The following is a 26,700-nucleotide window of genomic DNA, read 5'->3' on the forward strand; positions in this document are numbered from 1 at the left end:
TTAAATTTCTGGGAATTTATTTCGACGAAACCCTTAATTGGAAAGTGCATTGCAACCATCTCGTTTCCACTTTAAGTTCAATAAATTTTTTATTTAAAAACATGAAAACAATTTTATTCAAAAATCAGTTAATTAATTTATATTATGCTCAAGTAGAATCGCGTCTTCGTTATGGTGTCTGTTTCTGGGGTGATTCCACCCTCTCACATTCTGTTTTTATTTCACAGAAGCGTATTTTGCGCAATATTGCTGGTGTACCTAGTGAACATACCTGTAGAGATATTTTTAAACAATACAAAATTTTAACTTTAAGTTCGTTATTTATATTTGATATGTGTATTTATGTTTTTAAAAATAGGCAAAAATTTTATTTAAATAGTGACATACATGGTGTAAACACAAGGCATAAAAATAATATTCGGGTACCTTTTTCTAAATTGTCAATTACCAATAAGTCACCAAATTATTTGGGGCCTAAAATTTTTAACAAATTACCTTTTGAATTAAGACAAGATAAAGTATCTTTTTATCAATTTAAAGTAATGTTAAAATTATATTTAGTGACCAAATGTTTTTATTCCTTGGGTGAGTTTTTTGCTTCCTAGGTTAAGTTACATTTGTTTTTACTTTAAATATCTGCTATACGTATAGGTGACTATTGTTATACAATTTGTAATTGTCTCAAAACAAAATAAAACATCTAATCTAATCTAATCTAAGGGTACTACTATTAAGGTACTAAGCTAATTAAAAAAAAAAATTGAAGAAAATATAATTTTTAAAAATTTTAGCAAATGAAGTCAAACGATATTCTTCGACATCAAGCTATGCAAAAGATATTCAACCTCACAGCCCAGTAAAAACTAATTGTCCAAAAGAAAATGAAATGTTTAAATAATTAATACAAAAACACAGTATGTCTTTCTATCTCGGATGTCGAACGCGCTTAATTCCAAAAAGTGATGGAGGGGTCTTCTTGGAATTCTATATCAACAAATATCGTATAGGTAAGTAAGTAAACATTTATTTCCTCAAGTTACTACAATATGAAGTTACATAAATAGAAATACAATTTTTTGAGATTAGAGAAGAATAACATAAAAAACATAATTAAAGGTGTAAGGAAAGTATTGTGTTGGTGATAAATATTAAATAAGTATACCAACATATTTACATATCTGCGGTTTTTGCCCCAAAAATTGAAAGAATATAAGATTTAAAAAAAGAAGAGAAAAAACAGCCACAGAGTACAAACCCACAGCTAAACATTAAAAATACAAAGGGAATTAAAATTAACAGTAAATAAACAGACACATATTTATGTATTTTACATGTACAAGTTAAAACTTAATTTTAATAAAAGACGTGATAGACTCTTATTGCCTTAGAGTGCACTGATAAAAAATTCATTTAAAGAATAGAATTCATGACCTCGTAAAAGGATTTTTAGTTTTCGCTTGAAAACTTTGCTGTTTAATGTCTTCAGATGAGATGCTAATTTATTATAAACCTTTATCCCCGAATACAAAGCAACATTGCGAGTTCTATTATAATTATATTGTGGTAAAATGAGATTTTGATGACGTGTAGGATAACTATGATAATCACTTGGTGTTTTGATCAAATGTTTATTTTTATGAATTAAAATAGATAATCTGTAAACATATAGATTAGTAAGGGTAAATATTCCAATTTTTATAAAATAACTTCTGCAAGATTCTCTATGAGGTAAATCACATAAAATTCTTATTGCCTTTTTTTGTACCAGGAATACATCTTCAGAACTAGTAGATCCTCCCCAAAGCTCAATTCCATATTGCAATACACTCTGGAAATATGCATAATAAACAATCTCTGCTGTGAAAAATCAATATTTCGTTTAACAGTTAGTATTGCATATATGGCTTTCCCTAGCTTTGTCTTTAAATTGGTTATGTGCTCCATCCAATTCAATTGAGAGTCGACATAAATGCCAAGAAATTTCGTGGATTGTACTGAGCATATTTGATTACTATTTAATTTTAAAGAGGTATCTGTAATTCCACGTAATTGAAATGTTATACTGTTAGTTTTATTGCAATTTAGCATCAGCTTATTTGCAAGAAACCAATCAGAAACGTGTTCTAAAATATTTTTTGCTTTGGTTGTTAAATCGTTTTTGTTAGCATCCTCTATTAACAAGCTGGTGTCGTCAGCAAATAATGAAAATTTGACCTCTGGAAAATTTGGGACGATATCATTAACATACAACAGAAATAACAGTGGTCCCAAAATAGAACCTTGTGGAACTCCGCTTTCAACTCTAACAAAGCCAGAATGAATTGTTTTCCTTGTCAGTTATGCCATAATACTCCAGCTTGTCACGTAATATTTGGTGATCAATACAATCAAAAGCCTTGGACAGATCACAAAAAATGCCTAACGGGATTTCCTTATTTTCCAAACATGTATTGATGTTTTCTATTAATTTAAAAGCAGCGTCTGTAGTGTTAAAGTTTTCCCTAAATCCGAATTGTGAATTATCCAAAATGTGACATCTATTTAAATATAATAATAGTTGTTGTTTAACTATATGTTCTAGAATTTTTTAAAACGACGGTAAAAGAGATATACCCCTATAATTTGTGGGGAGCAATTTGTCTCCCTTTTTATAAAGCGGTTTTGTTATCGCTTTTTTAAAGGATTTAGGAAATTCACCATTCATTAAGGACAAATTAATTAGGCATTTTAAAGGTTCGGCTAAAGCTTCAGCATTATCCTTTATTATAGTTATAGGGATATCATCATAGCCAGCTGATATCTTAGGTTTTAAAGCTTGTAATGCTTTTTTTACATCTAAGCGAGTAATTTGTTCAAACAGAAATCTAATTGTATTGCTAATATTAACGTTATTAATATAACTTACACTTGACTTTTTTGATATTGTGTTTGGTAAAATATCCTTCGGGGAATTAATAAAAAAGTTGTTAAATTCATTAGCGACTTGAAGAGAATCCGTGATTAAATTGTTATTTATTTTGATGGCAATGTTTTCATTTCTTCCAGGAGGTTTATTTCTAGTAAAATGATTAACCATTTTCCAGGTTGACTTAATTTTATTATCAGCATTTACTATTTTGTCCTTAAAATATTTTTGTTTTGCAACATAAATTATCTTTTTAAGTGTCTTTTCATAGTTTTTAATATAATTTAAAATGATTATGTTATTCGTGTATTTTTTTAGGTTAATTAAAAATCTTTTATTTTTAAACGAAATTCTAATGCCTTTGGAAATCCATCCCCTATAGACTGGAGAAGCTCGATGTTTTATATTTTTTAAAGGAAAAGCCTGTTCAAAAACTTCATTAACATATTGATAAAAAGTGTCATATGCCATATTAGTATCATTAATAATATACCCATCATGTCCCAATTTGTTTTATCTTCTAGTTCAGAAAACTTTTCCCGGTTGAAAGTGTTAAAATTCCTTTTTGACTCAATAATATTTTGATTAAGCATTATGGAAGTACAAACATCAAGTGACATAATCTGGGCCTTATGATCAGAGATTCCCAATTCCTTTGTTTCGACGGAGAATGTTAAATTGCTATTAATTACTATATTATCAATAGTTGTCGATGACGATTTAGTTACTCGAGTGGGTTCTTTCACTGTAGTTTTCAAATTAAACATGTTTAACAGATTATCAAAATCCCTGCGATTTTTATTTTCCGTTCTAAAATCATTATTAAAATCCCTGCAGATAATATAATCAAAACTTTTGTATTTTCCGTGTAATTCTACCATCATATCAAAAAATGCTTTTAAAAATATTTCCATATTACCGGATGGAGATCTATACACACATATATAATAAGCTTTAAAGTTTTAGACATTGCTAATGTGCATTCAAAGTTTAGTTCAACAGAAGAGCTTACCACGTCTAGTTTTACAAAATCCGTGTTACATCTAGCAAAAATTATTACACCACCATCCTGAAATTGTTTTCTACAAAAACACGAAATAATATCGTATATTATGTATGTGATAATAAGTACCAGCAAAAGCTAACAAAATAATAATTTCTTACTCATAAGGAAAGCGACTGCAGATAATAATTAACAGTTGTCTAAGTATACATTGCACGGTTAATCGTTTCTGGCGATCGGTAGGTAAATACCCATTTCAAAAACAAAAATGATCGTTTAATAGATGCTATTTTTACCAATAGTGGTGAAGCATCCAGTACTTCACATTGTAGTAATCGCGTGATTATACGATAACATGTACATCTCTTTATTTTGCTAAGGGACGTTGACCGAGCATTTCATTGTGGTTTATGTGTGAATTTGATTTTTTTGGTCGAGAATAGAGCGGCACACGGCTTGACCACAGGTACTACAACGCGTATTGCCGCTTACTAGCAAAACACAGATTACTACTGTTTATTTACTTGATCGTAGGCACAAAGTTTCCGATGTCTAGTTCTAACTTATCGTCAGTTGCTGTTGTTTATGAATGCTCTCCTTTTATAAGGAATTAATAGTATTGCATTGGAACCACAGTCCCCCACGCGTCGCATCTGCGCGATAAGATAATGTTCATATTTCGCGCTGAATACCTACAGGCAAGGAATTCAAGGTGTTTGTTTATATCGCGATGTTTATTGTACGAAGGCGTGTCACATCGAGAGTGAGTAGACTGTCACACAGTTTCCAGAAAACTAGTGTCTACATGAAAGCAAATAAACATGGATTTTGAGATAAGGTACGTACGTGTTGAAACTATCCATTGTTATAGATTATTTAAATATTAGGTGCCTACCTAGATTAAGTTAATTATAAAATATTTATTCAATGACTAAAATTAACTATACTGAAATGAAATAACCGTTAATATCCGGAACGAATAACTGTACGGCGTCTAGAAGTATATTTATACATATAAAGTTGAAATATTCGTTTGTTTTGGTGAGTAAATTATTTAACAGGCAGTTTAACCGATGTATTTAATCGAAAATGAAAGTCGTCAGTTTCGTGCCATATATTAGGTATAGGTATCTCTAAGAGGTTCAAGGTTACCTACATCAGGTGTCCGTATAATCTAAACAATCAGTTAGCTGATAATGTATGTACGATAAGGTGAATGTGATTTTTTTAAATAACTTCTTATATATAGGGTGTCCAGAAACTCTTCCGACAGATAATGGCCTCAAACCTATTCTGGAGACGTTTTTATGCTGATTTGAACAAAATTATATAAAAATATCCTAACGCAGATAGAATACGACGCCTTACATTCAATTTCAAATATCTTCATATCTTTAATAAAAACGGAAGTTAGGTTTTGGAAATTTGATTCAATCCTCTTCAAAAACCTTTTGGTATGTTTGAGATTTTTTTATACTCAGTGTTAATTTGTAAAATTACAAAAAAATTACTTTTTCTGGAAAAATCTACGACTACTTTGCAACTATTATGTAAAGTATCAACTTTGAAACCGATTAGTCGAACCGTTTCCCTTTCCTGAATCGTCAGTTTTATAAAAAAAAATAAAGGAAAAAGTTTGTTGTTCCTTAAACATCAATTAATGATGAATAAGATGATAAAAAAAATTTTGCGTTATTTTTCTTACAATTTCGCGTTAAATGCTCATCAAATATCGAAAAAAACACATTCAATACTTTGAAAAAAATTCAATTTTGAAAAAAAAACAAATTATAAAAAAAGTATGCTATGTTTTTTACAATTTCACATTGAATATTTCAAATGTCCAAATGTTGCAATTTAGAAAAAACATTTTTTTCTTAATTTCAAAATATTCAGAAAATTATACTGAAGAATTTTCTGTTCAGTTTTGATGCGATTTTTTCTTCGCATGCCGTATTTCATCGAGTTAATATTAATTCCATCAATTTTAGTTGATAGCTCCAATTGAATCTTCATGCATTTTTTTACATGCATTGCTAAACGATTTATTGATCCTTTTTTTGGAAGGTTCTCAAACCCTTAAAAAAACAGTTTATTTCAAAACCATAATTTTTTTTCATTAAAAAGAAATAGTCCTAAATTTTATTAACAAATTTCTTTTTTTATCCGACATTTGATGAGTAGATATTCAGTGTGAAATTGTGAAAAACATGACGCAAAAATAATTTGAAAAATTTAATTTTTTTCCAAATTTTAAATTTTGTTTATAGATTTAACGCGAAATTGTGAGGAAAATAATGCATTTTTTTCATCTTAATCATTATTAATTGATGTTTAAGGAGCAAAAAACCTGCTTCTCTAATTTTTTATAAAACTGACGAATTAGGTAAGGAAATCGATTCTACTGATCGATTTCAAAATTTACAGGTCCCAAGGTCCCATGGGCATGTATGTACTCGGATTCAGCTAAAAAAAACCTACAAACATTGGTACTTTACGCAATATTTGCAAAGCAGTCGTTGATTTTCCAAAATAGCAGAAAAAGTGATTTTTTGAACTCTTTCAAATCAACACCAAGTATAGAATTTTTTTTCTTAAATATACCAAAAGAACCTTGATGAGGATTGATTCAAAATTCAAACCTATCTTTCGCTGTTCAGAAAATACGAATCACCCTGTATACTGAAAATATTAACGTTCTACGGTCAGCGTTTATATGAAACTTTTTTGTATCTGGTAAAGTTTTCCATTAAACCTGTACCGACATAGATATTTTGTCAAAATAAAATGATTTGCAGCCATGATGTTGCAAGATATCTTATAAATTAAAAATCTTGTAAACATACAGGGTGGCCCAAATATAACAGTCCACCTAAAATATTTTCAATGCAACAGGTTTTTCCGAAAAACCCCGAAACAGGTAGATTTTGCTTTCAAGGGGGACTATCTTTAGATCACAAATTCATGGTCATGGGCATCCCCCTAAACGGGGTGGCAACCCCTTTAAGAATCTTAAATGTCACGGGGTGTTAAGTGGCACATCATTTTAAAGGTATTTCAATTATCTTTACATACATGCTGAAATTATTTTGTTCTGCCTTAAAACTAATGTAAAAAATCTGTTGGAAGTATCGGTGAAATAAATAAAGTGAAGGTTTATCATCGAAGTCTTGATAAGGTGATGGATTTTATTAGAATTTTACCTGTAGTTTTGTTCCGATTTTACATCAATCAGAATTGTCTAGGTACTGAAATCCATTGATTTGTTATTATTCGCTGTTTTGAAGCAGGCGATTCAAATTATCGTGGTTTACACCACTACAGGGAGAATTGAAATTGTCACTCAAAATAATGAAATGGCCCGGGTAACTGCAAGAATTTTTAATGAATGGCATCCCGTTAAGAATCTCAACAATCCCTACGTAATAAATTTAATATCTAAATTCATGGAGATTGGACCCGTTGCTAACAAAAAACATGAAATGCAACACACTGTTACTGACGAGGCTGCACAGGTTCCAATTTTGGGACATGTGGAACTGGATACCACTTCAAGCATCTAAAAATTAGAGACAACTTCAAGAATTTCAGGTAGTAGTTTTCAGAAGTCTAGAAAAAGCATCAATTCTATCCCTATAACATTCATCTCGTGCAAGAGCTCAATGAAGATGATCCAGATCGCCGTATACAATTTTGTGAAAAAATTTTGGAACAATCCCAATTTTTTATATTGTACATGCTTTTCTGACGAATGCACATTCTTTCTTAAAGATTACGTCAACACACATAATTGCAGATACTGGAGTGATTCAGGATTTGCCTGAATTTATGAGAGAACAGCATTCACAGTATCAAGAAAAGTTAAATGTATGGGCTGGGGTTTTGGGAAATAATATTATTTGTCCATTTTTTCTACCTGATAACTTGACTTGTGAATCTTACCTCAATTTACTTCAAAACTTCATCTACCCTCGTATTGTGAAGATTCTTGAAAACAACGATCAGATTCCAGAGAATGATGTATTTTTTTAACAGGATGGCATTCCGCCACACTATGCAACTGCTGTACGTGACATTTTCAATTAACATTTTGCCGAACAATGGATTGGCAGTAAGGGTTTCATTGAATGGCCCCTAAGATCGCTTGATTTAATATCACTGGACTATTTCTTATGAGGTCATTTAAAAAGTATTATTTATAAAGCGAAACTTACCTCTTTAGAAGATCTTCGCCACCGAATAGTTGTAGCATGTGATGAAATAACCCCTGAAATGCTACAAAATGTTCGGAAAAATGTTGAACAACGGTTTTATTACTGTAAATGGGTCGCAATTTAAACATTTAATTAATTAAAACTTATTTGAAAACTTTTTCCTTTCGATTTATTTCACCGACACTTCCAACAGGTTTTTTACATTAATTTTAAGGCAGAACAAAAACATTTTAGCATGTTTGTAAAGAGAATTGAAATAACTTTAAAATGACGTGCCACTTAACACCCCGTGCCACTTAAGATTTTTGAAGGGGTTGCCACCCCGTTTAGGGGGATGACCCATGAATTTATGAACAAAAGATGTCCCCCTTGAAAGCAAAATCGACTTGTTTCGGGGTCTTCCGGAAAAACATGTTGCATTGAAAATATTTCAGGTGGACTGTTTTAATTGGGCCACCCTGTAAATTTGGCCAAGCATTTACTTTTGAGAAAACTGGCTACTACACTCGTGAATTTGGATAAACACGAATTACTCTGCGTTATTTTATGTAAAATTTAACAGTCGATTTAACAGTGTGTATTCTAGGCAAATATATAACAATATAGGTAAATGATAATCTTAGATAGTAACGCCTTCGACAGATAAGGCTGCTTAAACGCACTTTTAATATTTATACGTTAGCTAAAGTAGGTTGACTACCAGTGGGCTCGTATTCGTTTCATTTTAGGTGTGTATAAACAAATATAATTGTATTGTTGTCGAGCAATACGGTTCTAAGATACGGTTATGGTTAGTGAATTGTGTTGAATTAGGACAACCGTTTATTTGTGACAAAATTTAAAAAATACAGACACAAAAGAATTTTCAGCTATTTGTATATACCTGCAAAATACAAAAAACGGTTGATTTTTTAGAGTAGGTGAGTCAAAATGCAATAAAAGACATAAAAACATACAATAAATCTTATATAAATCTTAATTCTAATCTTAATCAAGAAATTAATAAAGTTAGGGATGAAACTGTGTCTCTCATCCTCAAAATTAACCTTTACGCAAGACATGAGGTTTGAATGATTACTATGTAACCAGATGTTCTAAGTCTAAATTTAAAGTATCCCGAAAACCTTTTAAACTGTAGCAAAGTAAGATTGTATCTACCATCTCGTAAGTCTCCCTTCTTGTCCGTTTTAGGATAAAAACTTATGTAAAAAGTACCCATATATTTTTTGTGCTATTCGCACTGAATGTATCGGGAGAAAATTTATGGTCACATCTCTAATTATGATAGCAGATGAACACTCAAAATAGGAACTATCATATTTACTTAAACACTATAATTTATACTTTTTCAGATATCAGTACGAAAATAGATTAATTTTCGAAATATTATATGTCTTAGAATGAAGTGATATAGTAATGTAAATTTTATTTATAATTCTTATCTGATTTTTTCATCATCATACAGTTTGCGCCTTCCTAACTTCAAATGGATGAACTATTATAGATTATTATTTTAGATGTTCATTAATAGAGTGACTAAGCAAGCTCACGTCATAATATTTTCCACTGTAGCAAAATAACTATTTACCTATTTTTATTTAAGTACATGTTTAAGCAGGTCAATGTCAGCTAGTTTCGGTGTGTTGTAACTGGAATTCTCTATAATTTATCAATTAGAAACCCATTATATTTACATTCAAATTACTACGTTTAAGTTAATACTGTTATTTAAGTTATCATGCTCCACATAGATATTAAATGTAGCTAGAAAATATTGTCATATATATTATAGCAATAATTTTGATCTTTCCATTAGGTTTTCATTATTTTTACTTTACTGTGAAGGTCAAGTTTTGCAAAAAATTCCAGGCTTGTTTATGTATTATAATTAATATGTACTAATTACTATTATTATAATAATTATTATTATTGTTCACATTTTGAAAAATTACACAGCCAAACCACATATCCCAAACTAAAAGTTCTGTACCAGAACTACATAGATTTTGTGTTTTTTTTTGCTGAACAAGAATCCGCAGCCCATAAACCAATTTACCAGGTCATTTTTTAATAAAACGTTAACACATCCCCAATAGGGTGAGATAGTGAGGATAAGGTAAATCTTTATAATGAAAAGCAACAATTTGTAAATCTTTGAGAAACCATTTTAAAATAATATTTTGAGCATTAGAAAGAAACGTAATATGCAGATATCCACACGTACTTCTACGAGGGGGTTAATTCCACTCCTAAGATCAAATAACAAATGTTAGTGTAAAACAACGTGAAAAACTATTGTTTTTTTTATATGATCAAATATACCAATGTAGGTTGATAGACAACATACCAAAAAACTTACCTTCCAAACGGTTGGAAACCACCCAGAGATCAGCTTCCCACTTTTACACACTTTTAAGGCACACATTTTTATTTAAAGAAAAGCCAAAGAAATTTGTATGTTAAAGTGTCTATAAAATGTTTATTAAAATCTTAGCTGAGCGCTTTCGACTGCATAGTCATCATCGAAGCTATTCCTAAAATATCAACAAGAGGTTGAAATGACATTATACATATAAAGCAAAAAAAATAATTTTTACTTACATTAAATTTTAGATGGAAACGTTGAAAATCTTAATAAGTTCGACATAACAATATACCTACAACATTAAATATAGCATCAATTACTGGTAAATAACAAGAGAAAGAAACAGAAATTGACTAACAATGTCGAACATGTGGAGTGAAATAAAGTGAGGTTAAATGTTAAATGAAATTGAAAATTAATATTCTACAATTCTAAGGATTACCAACTAAGTGAAAACAAAAATTTTTAAAGTTAAACTACCAATATACTAATAACAAACTATCAGCTGTGAATTAATGAGATTCCCAAAGATACTTGAATAAAGGTTTAAAATTACAATTTAAATTGACTTGAGTATTAACACAGTTATTAGGGTTCCTTTTAATTTCTCTTAGAATTTCTAAGTCTTCCAATAAATTAATTTTATGAAAATCAAAATTATTATGAATATTATGAAGAATTTTGCTATTGTTTAAAGGTGAAAATGAATGGTGAATTAATATGATGCCCAAAAGCTGACTTTTCAGTTCTTTTTAAATGTTCATTAATACGAATATTTAATGATCTAATGGTTCTACCAACATAGGTGACGGGACAATCATTAAAAGATAACAAATATATACCTCTATTTGACAATTTATCCTGTCAATCTTTAACTTTAGAAAATTTTGAACGAATTGACTTATTTACTTTAAAGGAAATTTTGAGATTAGGAATACTTTTAGTTAAAATTTTTGAAATATGTAAGTATTATCCGAAATACTACCTAAATAAGATAAAGATCTAAAATTGTAATTATTATCAATGTTAACATTTTGTGAACGAAAAGCTAAATTTCTATTTTTCTGAAACTAAATTCTATTAATAGTTCTCTGTACAATATCAGGAGAAAAATCATTATTAATACATAATTGTTGCAATATCTGCACTTCCTTATTGAAATTTAAATTTGACATTGGTATATTTAATAATCTATGAACGTAGCAGCGAATGGCAGCCATTTTATGTTGAAAAGGATGATTGGAATGCCTTGAAATTAAATGATCAATTTGAGATGGTTTTCTATATATGGAAAATTCTAAAGAGCAATTATGTTTGAAAATTTTTAAATCTAAGAAATTTAATTCATTATTATGTTCAATTTCTAATGTAAAACTAATAGAGGAATGAAGTTTATTAAGATCAGTAAGAATATTATTATCAATCACTGTAGGAGGACCTGTCACAAATGCAAGAATATCATCTACATATTTAGACCAATGAAAAATATTATTAAAGCTCAAATTACCATTATTACTAAAAATATGCTTGGATAAACAAAAAATCAATTTTTTTTAAAACCTCAATACCCTGTATCTCCAAAACGGGGCCGTTCCAGACCTATGTTTATAAGGCAAACACATATTATTTTAAAGAGATCTATCTACCCTCGAAGTTTCCTGCATAAAATTCGGACCACCCTGTATATTGAAAACGAAGCATCTGCGGACCAATGTTTATATGAACTTTTTGTCTTAAAATCACTCAAATAATCGTCTGTTCAATTTATTGTACATACTTAATTAACACCCCGTATATTTTTTAAGTAGACATATGTGATAAATTTTGGGCAGGTGAAAAAAAGTTAAAACATATTTTGTGCAATCCTTCCATAGCTACTCATTTTGGACACGACTAATTGTCCATTGTAATTAATAATCTGTCGTTTGACTAAGTTTTTTTTAAGAAAAATAATATATTTTATTGTTTATTATATTAGTTCTTACATGTGCTTTAAAGATATTAATCTAATTAAAACGAATCAAAAAAGCATTTTTTTTAGTAGCTCCTTTTTATACTTAATATGTTTAAGCACAATTTAAAATAAACCTTTTAAAAACTTAAACTCAACACAATGTAAATTAAAAACAAAGAACACAAAAGAAATTTAAAGAATGAATAACATATATAAAATACGCATACCACGTAAAAGTCACGGGACGTGGGACTAGTTTAATCTCATTTTACATCTTGTTTCATCACCCTCTCTTCCTGCATTTCATCCATTAAATACTGTCAAACCCTCTTAACTGGATGGTTTGTTTCCAAAGACCGTATAAAAGTGAATTATTTGATATTTCTGCAAAAACAAAAATCAAATTATATCATATAACGATCATTGCAAAAAATTAGCCAAATTAAAAAATTTTAAAATTCGATGAAATTCAATAAGAAAAACAGAAGTTGAACATCGTTTCTCCGTCCTAATAGGCATTATGGCTAATAGGTTTGCTTTTAAAAGGTTTACATCTTTCGTTTCCACTTAAGACAATAACTAATTTTTTGATATTTGGTTGAAAATGAAAAAGTTAGGTCATCAAATTCCGATCTCATTTCTCTTAAGATAACTGAGATCACCATGCTATCTATAGCTGGAAAAATGAACGCTCGGTATAGCCCCCAGCATGCAAATCCAATGAAATGGTCTACTTTATACAATGTTGCAAGCAAAGCATTTCTCTATTACATTACTCTGGTATATTCTCCTTGAAGTCAAAGACTAAGATCAAAATATCATAAATAAATTTCCATCATCACTGCGACTACTAATTAATTAAACCAGTTAGAATATATGTAATACAAATTAATCAAATCAGTACTTATGAACCCCAGAGCAACAATCCATTTGTTTCATTTTGAGGCCTACGCCACATTTATTGTAATCATCCTGACAAGTAGTTATGTGTTTCAATTATTGCGACAGTTAGTTAACACAAGTTAAAGTAATTCACGTTGTTAAGTTAGTAAATCGTGTTGCGTAGAAGAGCTATATTTATAATCACAGTGCAGTCAACAATTATTGCTTTGAGAAAACATGAGATAAAAACAGTCGGAAAAGGTAAGTTAATTTATATTATATGTAATGATCAAGTCACTTACTTATAGGTACTTTTATTTAAAATTTGATTTAGGAACAGCTGCAGGGACATTATAACTTATAGTCTTCATTTTAATGTTACCACTATGTATAATCCTGGTTAAATTTTTCTAGTACCATTATAAAACACTAAAAATATTTATAATAATAATAACTGTGATTAAAAATGAATCATTTGGAATGTATAATTGTTTTGTAAAAGAGCAGTACTAATAATTTTAATTCCAATAAGTAAATATGTAATAGGGGATATTTTAATGGTAATTCTAAAAAGATCTATTTTATTTGAGCTAAATAGTAATAAGTATAGATGAGCATCGGACAAAGATCTAATATTAAGTTTTGTTTTAATCTTGGTAAAACTTTTACCGAAACGTTTCAATTGATGTACCAAGTTTATAGTGATGATTGTTTATCTCGTGACTCTTATTATATTATTACAACCTTATTTTTTAACACATTTTTATGTTCAATATTTTTGCTTGAAATTTATTACCACTGGTTTTTGGGGTCGCTGATTACGAATTCGAAGCCCGAATCCAAAAATTCCTGAAACTTGTAACTCGATGGTTTTCAATCGCTAATCATGAATACACAGGGTGTGCCACCGCGAACTGCGTCGATCGATATTTAGCAAAGTACTGCTCCGAAAAATTTGAAAATTTGGCAATATGGCAATGTCGCTGGGGCGAACACAACTAAAATGTCTAGAACTCTCCAGCACTTCCTGTTATACCGGAAGTCGACACCAGCTTCATTATTTTAAATGGGACACCCTATATATTATTGCATTTTCGTATTCTACGTAAAATTTGAGGATCACTTTATTAAATACTCCCTATACCTAGGAGTTATAGATTTTGAAATATTCATTTTTAAAGAAAAAATTTGACAGATGCAAAGATCCGCGGAGATGCTAGTAACTAGTAACTCTTTTCAGGAGCATGATGTCATGAGGATTTTTGGTATCTGTAAAGGGCATAGGTAACACTACATTATGGTATATCAACAAATTAAAACATTTAATAGTAAGTGTTTTATTTTTGCTGTTAAATTGTGATAACTTCAATCAGCTATAACTTTGTTAACTTAAATGGAACATCCTATATTTTTTTACTCTGTCGTATGCAGATTGAAATTTCCTTTCAAGCTATATAAGCATTGTTAGGGCTGCCGTTACTACTTTGCAATTTTCTATTTTTTTGGACAGTTTTTCTCGTATCAGACCTGTTGTCAAATTGGCCATGACCAGAAACACTCCAAAAACAATTGAAATAACATAAGATAGTTGTCATATTATTGTTGTTCATATAAACATTGGTCCGCGGATGCTTCGTTTTCAAGACAAAGGATGTTAAACGTTTGTAAAGAAATTGCTATTTCGTAAATAACTTAAATACACTTTACCCAATTTGGCAGTGTTATTTGTAGTGTTAAGGGGCTAATTTAACTCTTGACTTAATTAGATTTATTAAGTCCAGTGGCGCCCCGAGCGGTAACGAATAATTTGCCAAAATAAATGTACATCACTGGCTTTTTGTAATTTTTATATATTTTTTGAATTAAGCAACTAAAAAATACAACTTTTTGTCTTTTGGATATTTTTCGTATCTGGATTTATTTTTGTAGAAAAAAAATCCATTTACTATCTCTGGACCGCGCAAAAAACGAGGGGAACAGTCTCTTTTGGAAATTATCATTTTCTTATCATTTTTTATTAATAACATTTAACATCTAAATAACATAAAGTACAAATCACACTGCCAAATTACAACAAAATTGGGTAAGGGGTATTTAAGATATTTACGAAATAACAATTTTTTTACAAAATCCTTATATAGGGTGGTCCGAATTTTATGCAGGAAACTTCGAGGGCAGATAGATCTCTTTAAAATAATATGTGTTTACCTTATAAACATAGGTTTGGAACGGCACCGTTTTCGAGATACAGGGTGTTAAGGTTGTCAAAAAAAATTGATTTCTTGTTTATATCTCCGGAATCTATTAACCGATCTCAATAAAATTTGGTACATGTAACGTATGATAGTAGGCCTTATATTCCCTGAAATATGAGCTTTAAAGGTTCAACCAGTGGTGTACAACTGGACAGGGGTCGCCCCTTTTTTACAAAAAAACCTACGCCACTGCATTTTTTACATGTCATTGTAACTGATTTATATTTTAATGCAAAAAATACGTAAAAAAGGTGACTTTAATTTTTCCCTAAGATTCGCGATGCTCAAGTTATTCATATCAATACAATCCCCTTGTGGCAGACACTTCTAACGATAATATTACAAGAATATTTGTTTATGTTTAAATGTAAGTGCAATTTGTAAGCACATCAACAAAATTATTTACACTTCTTTTTACACCACCTGTGAGGTAGTGTGCGATATAAACAAAAAACAAAAGTTGAACATCGTTTCTCCGTCCTAATAGGCATTATGACTAATAGGTTTGCTTTTAAAAGGTTTACCTCTTTCGTTTCCACTTAAGACAGTAACTAATTTTTNAAGTTGAACATCGTTTCTCCGTCCTAATAGGCATTATGGCTAATAGGTTTGCTTTTAAAAGGTTTACATCTTTCGTTTCCACTTAAGACAATAACTAATTTTTTGATATTTGGTTGAAAATGAAAAAGTTAGGTCATCAAATTCCGATCTCATTTCTCTTAAGATAACTGAGATCACCATGCTATCTATAGCTGGAAAAATGAACGCTCGGTATAGCCCCCAGCATGCAAATCCAATGAAATGGTCTACTTTATACAATGTTGCAAGCAAAGCATTTCTCTATTACATTACTCTGGTATATTCTCCTTGAAGTCAAAGACTAAGATCAAAATATCATAAATAAATTTCCATCATCACTGCGACTACTAATTAATTAAACCAGTTAGAATATATGTAATACAAATTAATCAAATCAGTACTTATGAACCCCAGAGCAACAATCCATTTGTTTCATTTTGAGGCTTACGCCACATTTATTGTAATCATCCTGACAAGTAGTTATGTGTTTCAATTATTGCGACAGTTAGTTAACACAAGTTAAAGTAATTCACGTTGTTAAGTTAGTAAATCGTGTTGCGTAGAAGAGCTATATTTATAATCACAGTGCAGTCAACAATTATTGCTTTGAGAAAACATGAGATAAAAACAGTCGGAAAAGGTAAGTTAATTTATATTATATGTAATGATCAAGTCACTTACTTATAGGTACTTTTATTTAAAATTTGATTTAGGAACAGCTGCAGGGACATTATAACTTATAGTCTTCATTTTAATGTTACCACTATGTATAATCCTGGTTAAATTTTTCTAGTACCATTATAAAACACTAAAAATATTTATAATAATAATAACTGTGATTAAAAATGAATCATTTGGAATGTATAATTGTTTTGTAAAAGAGCAGTACTAATAATTTTAATTCCAATAAGTAAATATGTAATAGGGGATATTTTAATGGTAATTCTAAAAAGATCTATTTTATTTGAGCTAAATAGTAATAAGTATAGATGAGCATCGGACAAAGATCTAATATTAAGTTTTGTTTTAATCTTGGTAAAACTTTTACCGAAACGTTTCAATATTTGTACCAAGTTTATAGTGATGATTGTTTATCTCGTGACAGAGTGAGTGGTATACGTGGTTTAAAAATTAAAAAATTACAAAAATATTGCCTATGCATAAGAAGGGTGACGTGGATAACTTGGACAATTACAGGTCTATTACAATTGTTCCGATTATCTCAAAATTTTTTAAAATCATAATTAAGGATTCTCTTGTAGCTTACTTAGAGATACAACATATTTTTTCAACATCTCAGTATGGTTTTCGGAAGAATTGTTCCACTGTCAAGGTTTTATTGGCAGTTATAGATTTCATAGTTGATAGATTTGATGAGGGTTCCACAACTAATGCTACTGTATGTGATCTTACAAAAGCATTTGATTCCGTTAATGTGGAAATATGCTGGTAAAATTGGAACTTTATCTAACATATAGGATGCAGTATGTTTATCTCAATGATGTCATTAGAGATTCGCTGCCTATCTCCTGTGGCGTTCCGCAGGGATTTATTCTAGGTCCACTTTTGTTTCTTATGTATATTAATGACCTACCATCATCATTGTGTCCTATTTGCCGACGATACCAGTTTGCTTAGCAGAGGAAACGTGTTTTTGTATGATGAGGCCATTTAATAGATCTAAAGCATGGTTCAGTAGCAATAAATTAAAATTAAATGAATCTAAGACCCATAAATTATTATCTACTGATAGACGGGTTGGAAAAACGGAGGTAATTACCACAAATTTCATAGAAAACAGGAACAAATCTATTCCAAATTATATCAGGACGTATAAAATAAAATCGAGGTAACCAAACAAAACACTTTAGACAGAGTAAACAAAAATAAAACCGAACCAGAAAAGGTTAAAATTTTGCAAAATGTACTGATAAAAGACAATTTAGCAAACAGACAAAAGACAAAACCCAAATTCAAAAAAGCCATAGCCATAAATGATAACGGTGCAACCATTCAAACAAAACAAGGAAAAATTCACAGAAACATGTTAAGAAATCAAAAATCTCACATACTTATCCTCTGTTGCAGGATGAAGAATTCACTGATAGTGATGATAATATTTCTCTGGCACAGTTATTCCGAAATAATTGAATTACAAAATCCTATACTCCCCATTAATCCAGGAAAAGCAAAAGTCAGCACACATTCACATAATTTCGTACAAATAATAAATTTACAAAATTTATCAAACATAATTCAAAATTTCTCTCGAGAAATACAGACTCAAGGAAACCAATATATTACACAGTTCGAGCCTCTAATAAAAATTATCAACCCTTTTCTATGTAAACCGCAGAAAACAACGAGGATTACTAAACTTTATCGGCACAGGATATAATGACCTTTTTGGCCTCATGGACAATAATGATAGAGAACAGATAGAGAAAAAATTACAAATTTTAGAAAGTAATCAATTTAACCTTCAAACACAACAAAAAGAACAGTTGAGTTATCTAACTACCCTATCGTCAAAATTAAATAATACTTTACACTCTTTGGATCAAAATGTTAAACAACTACCTAAAAAATTACATAATACTCTGTATGCTTTCCAAGTTAAAAGCATCGAAATTGATTAGAAATTATTAATCAGTTAGAAGATATACAAGAAATTATTCTATTTTCACATTTAAAAATTATTTCTCATAATGTACTGAATTTTGAACACTTAGTCAGTTTTTAAAACTTTAGAACAACTTTATCCTAAAGAATCTATAATTAAAGCTCCACTGAGTGACTACTATAAATTAGCCTCTATCAAAACACATACTCAAAATTATAAAGTATATATCAACTTTCCCATATTCCAAATACAAACCTATGACTATTTCCAAGTTTTACCTATACTCCTTAATCAAAGTCTGCTCATTCCCATTTCAACCTACTTACTTAAGAACAAACAAGAAATCCTCAATCAAAAAGAAGAATGTACACAAATCCCAGGCTTGTACCTGTGCAACAACATCAACTTCAGAGATAATTGTATCAATTCACTAATACAACAAATAAAACCAGTCGATTGCACCACATCCCAGATTCAAGGAAACTCTATACACCAAATTCAAAATCATTACACAATTTATAATTCACAAGAAACATTAGGAAATTTAAAATGCCATGACGAACGACTCATCGAATTTAATCGACACAAATCATACCTCGTATCCATTGAAGAAAAATGCACCCTGCAGATTAGAGACGAAAAATTTTATGGAAAATCTATCGAATTAAGTCAAGTTACCGTACTACCACGAATTAATCTACTTCTTAATACTAGTAGATATCAAATTAATTTGGAAAATATACGGCTAGATGAGTTGAGTAGTTTAGCGGAGAGTATATCCAAATTTAAAATCCAACCCTTAGAACTGTTTGATCCAGAATTTAATCAGAAACCACATTATCTCATATATATCATCTTGGGTATAGTTTTAATAATAATAATATACTACATTTTTAAGAAGAGAGCCTCAGTTATTAAAATAATAACGGCTAAAATCTTCACAAGAAGCTCGAAGTCGAATTACTCCAATAAAGAAGCCCCAGAAACCTCTGGAAAAATATAAGTAATTTAAGGACTGGAATCATGCTTGAATCAATGATCTCCAAGTCACCACACCAGGAGCAGTGACTCTCTGCTGACTCCTTTTTACCTACCGCGTATTGAGCATCTACAAGAAGCACCCCTGAGCCCAGGTATCATGAGGACTTCGCCATCCCAGATGACTCAACCCCCAAAGGACTGACTATAGCCCACTAGGACCCTGGTCGCTCCATCCCCTGTAGTTCCATCTACGACGGGAGGAATTATATATAGATATATTATTTTTATGTTCATATTTTATTTTACAGAATCATTATCCTCTCTGCTGTAATAACTAGATACAAAAGTCAACTTCCTTATCTTTTGCTGAGAATGCTTTATTTTATTATATAAGAGAATTGCTTCGCTTATTCCATTCAGTTTGAAATTAAACGTGTAATTGTGAACTTGCTTCTTGTTGATTAATACATCATTTTTTAAAGTGATTTTTGTTATTTCAACACCCGTCCGGTGACGAGATAATTAATTTGCACGACTGGTACTGCTATGGTCACCAATATTAATGATTCATTTACAATGAACAGTAACAAACCGTTGTGCCTGCACTCGAGATAATGCGATCGCTGACTGGTTGAATAGAATCTCGTGAAAAATTACACCAATCACCAGCCGGTGAAACAAAATGTAGTGTTTTAATGTAATCTTGTTCTTATTGTTTTAATTTTACCGAAATTTAATTGCCAACGTGAAGGAAATAAAATTACTGTTCCAAACAAAATTACTGCTCACGAGGCTTGTAATCATTTATGAAGGTTCTGTATCTACTTTATACGCCTAATTTAATAATATTTAAATAGTAAATAGCAAATAGTATAAAATAATCTGCAATGCAGCAGAGATAAAATGACGATCATGATTGAAACTTATTAGGGATATTTCCAACAATCACAAACACTGAAAATTTTCAGAATCTTGGATATGATAAAGCTTCTTCAGATGAAGACAACGCAATTAATCTAATTTATAACCCTGCCAAAATTCTTCCTTAAAAAGTTACGGACCTACAAATAAGTTTTTTTTTTATTTTTTACTATAACTCCGTTATTTTTTAGGATATTTGAATAAAACTTGGCGCAGGGGAGTATTTGGAGAGCCAAACATAAAAACAAGCTTATTTTTTAGCCTAAAACATATAGGTTGTTACAGGGATCACGGAAACAGTAAGAGATACGAAGTAGCTTAAATGGGGGCAAAGTTGCATAATCAGGAAACCAATATTGTGCCTCTAAAAAATCAAGTCTAACACGATTAGTTTTCGAAATATTTGAAAAACACCGAAATTTTCGAAATCCGTTTTTGTTTCATTTCAGCCTTGTTTGAGGTGATGCAACTTTTTGTCTTTTATCGAATTGCATAATCAATTTTTACATGTAATATTTCGTCTCTCCAAGACCATCATCAACTTCATTTTTTTAAATACGCCCCTGGAAATGTTATTACAATTTTTTTAGGTTTTTATGTTTCTTGAATTATTATCGTACACTCTAAGTGTCGTTAGACCTGTGAAATCCACCCAGTTATTTAAACTATTACCATCACACGTTACAATAAAACATTATTAGAATTTTAATCCCGTGCTCGTAGTTATTTCTAGTTTTCTCGACTGCTCAAAATGCAAACTAATTTCGATTTAATTTTTTTCAGGATATTCATACAAATACATCTGACCTGCTCTTACACAATTGCGGTTGCAGGTATAATAAATTCCGATCATATATCATTTTCAACATTTGCCAAAACGGAATTGTTTTTGAACATTTACTGTAATTTTTTAAAGTATAATATTCATTCAGAGTTTTGGTTGTTCATATACATTTTTAAGAATTAATTTGTCGTAATGAAATTAAAACTGTAATGTTTTAATTTTGATCCAGCAACTTGTCGAATTATGTACGACTGATGAATTATGGAGATTAAAACTCCTACAATGTTTTATTGTAACGTGTGATGGTCACAGTTTAGGTAACTAGGTGAATTTCACAGGGTCTAACGACACTTAGAGTGTACGATAATTTAATAAACATAGAAATCTAAATAAAAAAAATTTGTTTTTGGAACGAACACATTGCAATTGAATTTTTCGAGACAAAACGTCTGAATCTAGTTCGGGCTGAGGCAGTACCAGTATTGGGGGATCATGAAGGTTGCAAAAAATTAATAAAATTTCCAGGGTCGTATATAAAAAAATGAAGTTGATAATGGTCCTAGAGAGACGAAGCTTTACATATAAAAATTGATTATGCCATTCGATAGAGGGCAAAAAGTTGCCATTTTTCAATTCCACCTCAAAACAAGGCTGAAATGGAACAAAAACAGATTTCCAAAATTTCGTTTTTTTTTTTCAAATATTTAAAAAACTAATCATGTTACCCTTAATGTTTCAGAAGCATAATGTTAATAAGTCACTAATAACATCTAAAAAGTATTTCATTTTGTGTTAAGTATAATACTTTACTAATTTAACTATGTGTATTAATACTAACTTAATAATAGGTACCTTATATCGTCGAGTGACCACATTATTTGTAGTAAGTAAAATATGTGTCTTATATGTTTGAGGCTTAATTTAAGAGAAAATGGAAAACAATTTAATTATCTGAGATGCATCGGATAATAATATAATATATTTTCTTTTTAAAATAAACTGAGGAAATTCGGAAATATTTTTTTTTGAGAAGAGATTACCTAACAAAGTTTATGTAAATGTAGCTCTTAAATGTAGCTACATCTGTTTAAAGGTGATCCTAGTAAATGGGTTAAAAGATATCAATAAAGGTTATATTTTGAAATTGGCTGCTATTTTCAGTATTTATCATGAATTCGCTTACATTTGTAGTCAAGATTACTAATTACTAATAGAAAAAAAAAAGAAAAAAAAAAAAGAAAAAAGGAAACCCCCAAATAAAGTAGAGCCAAATAAAGTAGAGGATATTTTTTCCATTTTTAACTATTTTTCTTAAAAAATATATGTATATTCAAGGTCGATATTAGATAATCGTGTGCAATTTGGCAAAATTGTCAGCCCTTATGATAACATTATTGTGTTGTATTAAACTCAAAATCGTCACGTTCATCTAAGCGATCATATACAGGGATGGCCAGATGTACGGAATAAAATTCATATATTTTGAATGAGTTAATTTTTTTTGAAACGCCGAAATAGGTTAAGTGATTTTGATTTTTTCCCATCTTTCGGTTATATAATAATTAATTTTTCTTCAACCCCCTAACCCCCAGCTACCCCTACTTTTTTTTTCAAATGGAAACATAAGGCATGAGGGGGCTCGCTGAAAAGCTTATAGAAAACTGAATTCAGCCATACCAAATAAACAAGTTTTAGTTTTTCAATAGCAAGTTTTTTTTTCATTTAGAAATTGAAACAACTAGATAATTTACAAAAATAAACTCAATGTCGCAAATCACGAAAATGTCCTCCATTCACTATTTGGCAATCTCCAAGACGATAGTAAAAGCTGTCTAAAGTAAATTATGCATCTTTGCCCTAATCTTGTTCTTTAAATTCTCAATATTATCCGGTGTGTCCTAGTAGCCTCTTTCTTTCAAATATCCCCAAAGAAAATAATTCAGGGGTGTTAAGTCGGGGGATCTTGGCGGCCATTCAACTGTATCCCGTCTACCAATCCAGCGATTTGAAAACATTTCATCTAAGTATCTTCGAACATCAATACCAAAATGTGGGGGAGCGCCATCTTGTTGGAACCAAATTCTTTCATTCGGTATATCTGGATCAATTTCATGAGGGAAAATCACAGCTAGAGCAGGTATCAGGTCAAATGTTAGGAAATCCAGGTAGCGTGCGGCAGTAAGATTTTCTTCAAAAAAGAATGGGCCCAAGATTCTGTTGTTGATGATACCTGCCCATACATTAACTTTTTGTGGATGCTGCGTATGCGATTCGCATGTCCAGTGTGGATTTTCCTGGGACCAAAAGCGATAGTTGTGCCTGTTAACCACTCCATTTAAATAAAACGTAGCTTCATCCGAAAAAAGTACGTCTCGTTGAAAACCATTATTGTCGTCACACCGTCTCATCATTTCCTCACAAAATTGTAATCGCCTATCATAATCGTCTTCCAAAAGCTCTTGGACAAGACATACCTTATAGGGGTGGTATTTCTCTTGTTTCAGAAACATTCGAATTGCAGTTCGAGAAGCATCGTGATTGCGGGCCAATGAAACAGTTGAAGTATGAGGATTTTCAACAAGTTCTAATGCAATGTCTAATTTCTTTTCTTCATTCAAAGCACGTGCCCGTCCAGTTTTGGGCAAAGTCTGTACTGTACCGTGTTCCTCAAATTTGTGAAATATTTTACTAACTGTCCCTTGCGAGATTTGGTTTTCGGGATATTTCGCATTAAATAAATCGCGCACTTCAGCCTGACTTCTTATTTTGTCTCCACATCCAAGCAATATCAAGATTTCGATGCGTTGCCTTTCCGACAATACCATTGCAATTCAGTAAATAACTTGATTTTGACACAATAGTAACGTTTCGAACTCCAATTTACAACTAAAGCGAAAAATTAACCAGAAAGCCTGGCAAGTAAGTGGTGCCAAAAAAACGCAACATAAAAAATATATCTTTTTTGCGTTAGCAGTGATAGGTACAGTTTCAAATTCTTTATTTTATTCTGTGCAAATTCATGGAGGATAACACTGAAGATAATTAAATTTGATTTCACTTGTTAAGTAGGTGTTTTATACAACCCTAAAAACCTTGCTATTGAAAAAATAAAACTTGTTTATTTGGTATGGCTGGATTCAGTTTTCTATAAGCTTTTCAACGAGCCCCCTCATGCCTTATGTTTCCATTTGAAAAAAAAAGTGCGGGTAGCTGGGGGTTAGGGGATTGAAGAAAAATTAATTATTATATAACCGAAAGATGGGAAAAAATCAAAATCAGTTAACGTGTTTCGGCGTTTAAAAAAAAAATAACTCATTCAAAAGATATGAATTTTATTCCGTACTTCTGGCCTTCCCTGTATGTATAAAATTTTCAAAAAATAAGATAATTGTAATTTGTTACTAAAATAATGTCAATTACGAACTTCCGTAATATCTCTATTAAACTGATTTAATGCCTGAGTTTAAACGCAAAGCTCATCACAAATGACGATTGTTATATCTACTATATTTATTAAATTAAATAGAAATGAAAACCTTAAACATATCTTTTGTTTCAGTGCATCTAGCTGGTGTTAGGCCAAAATGAGTAAGCAAGAAGAAAAATTAGAAACGAAAAGTCTGCTTAGTTGGCTTCCAGTTCCACACATCAGGAGCAATGCTCTGCGAAGAACCATCACCGGGTTAACTCTTATAGCTTACTTCCACATAATGGTTTACTACGGCCTTCCAGTAATCCTGCTACACGCTCTGGCTATTGAAATAAAATGTCATGATGAAATTATCAACATTGCAATCAATGCTAAGAAAATACCAAACGTACTGTACTTCCGATCACTGAACTGGTATTTTGTGATCATAGCCAACTACTTCTTCTTTGGTGAGACATTCGCAGAATATCTAGAGCTATTCATAGACAAGTATTATCTCGTTAAAATTCTATTCAGCTATCACAGATTTTTTTCTTTTTGTTTTTATTTCCTGGGAATGATTTGGTTTCTAGCCAGGCTACGAAGGAAATTTATAAGACAGCAGTTTAGCTTACTTGCTTGGACTCATTTTCTTTTAATCATCATCGGCTTCCAAAGCTATATGATCGTCCAAAATATATTTGAGGGACTTATCTGGTTAATTATACCAGTATGTGTAGTTATCTTGAACGACGTATTTGCTTATACATTTGGTTTACTACTGGGTAAAACACCACTGATTTCTTTGTCTCCTAATAAGACGCTGGAAGGTTTCATATTTGGTGGGATTTCCACTTTGGTACTTGGTACTTTCTTGTCGTTCATATTCTGCCATATTCCTTTTTTGATTTGCCCTGTTAGGTTTTTAGAAACTGAGAATGGTATAATAATGAATACAAACTGTACTCCTAGTTATCTATTCCAACCGATTTATTATGATATCGGAAATACTGGCATTTCTGTTAAAGTATTCCCTTTTCTACTACATTCTTTGGGTTTTTCTCTTTTTGCAAGCGTCATAGCGCCATTCGGAGGCTTCTGTGCGTCTGGCTTTAAGAGAGCCTTCAAAGTTAAAGATTTCAGTGACCTTATCCCAGGACATGGAGGGTTAACTGACAGGTTCGACTGTCAGTTCCTTATGGCAACTTTTGTCAACGTTTATATTTGGACGTTCATAAGGATTCCTCAGGTGGACAAAATCTATCAAAAGGTGTTTCAATTAAGTGAGGAAAATCAACTGAAATTTTACATTCTCTTAAACGAATCCTTGCATATAAGAGGACTTATGAAGGACTGACATTAATTTAAGTAATTTAAAGTTATTTATTCTCAATATCAATTACGTTATACTGATCGTTATACAAATATGTAATATATTATAAAATTATGTTATGAAACCAAAGTAAAGGTATTTTGTTATTAAAGCGTTGCTTTTGAAACCCTAACTTATTTAGACTACACGGAATGTAATATTCGGTAAAAATTTAATTAAATGCTTAAAGAATTTGATTATTAAAACCTTGCTACGAATATCTTAAATTCCTAAAACGAATACCAGCAATGAGGCATTTTGAAGCTCCAGTTTGAAGGAATAATAAAAAAGCAAATCTTCATAAAGTTTTCCTTTAATTCTCTGGAAGTTTAAATTAACAAAGGGAGAGAGGTTTACAAGGGAGCGATGTTTCAATCTGGAAAGAAATAAAGTACATTTTATTTTGTGCAACTGTCTTGATTAGACATAATAGTCATATAAAAAACATACCTA

At 30.8% G+C, this 26,700-nt stretch overlaps 1 protein-coding gene across 2 annotated transcripts; it reads left to right on the forward strand.

The window, feature by feature from the left end:
• Nucleotides 1–4,641: 4,641 nt before the first annotated feature.
• Nucleotides 4,642–26,359, forward strand: LOC108917917 (phosphatidate cytidylyltransferase, photoreceptor-specific-like). 2 transcript variants are annotated; one of them, XM_018724726.1, is made up of 2 exons: nt 4,642–4,746; nt 25,026–26,359. In XM_018724726.1, exon 2 carries the CDS (start codon nt 25,051–25,053, stop codon nt 26,230–26,232), a length of 1,182 nt encoding a protein of 393 aa, XP_018580242.1. In that variant the 5' UTR covers nt 4,642–4,746; nt 25,026–25,050; the 3' UTR covers nt 26,233–26,359. The 2 variants fall into 2 exon arrangements, with proteins under 2 accessions (XP_018580242.1, XP_018580243.1); XM_018724727.1 differs by lacking the exon at nt 4,642–4,746 and adding an exon at nt 9,025–9,042.
• The last annotated feature ends 341 nt before the right edge of the window (nt 26,360–26,700 follow it).

The sequence above is a fragment of the Anoplophora glabripennis genome, unplaced genomic scaffold (genome assembly GCF_000390285.2).
Source record: "Anoplophora glabripennis isolate ALB-LARVAE unplaced genomic scaffold, Agla_2.0 scaffold66, whole genome shotgun sequence".
NCBI lineage: Eukaryota > Metazoa > Arthropoda > Insecta > Coleoptera > Cerambycidae > Anoplophora > Anoplophora glabripennis.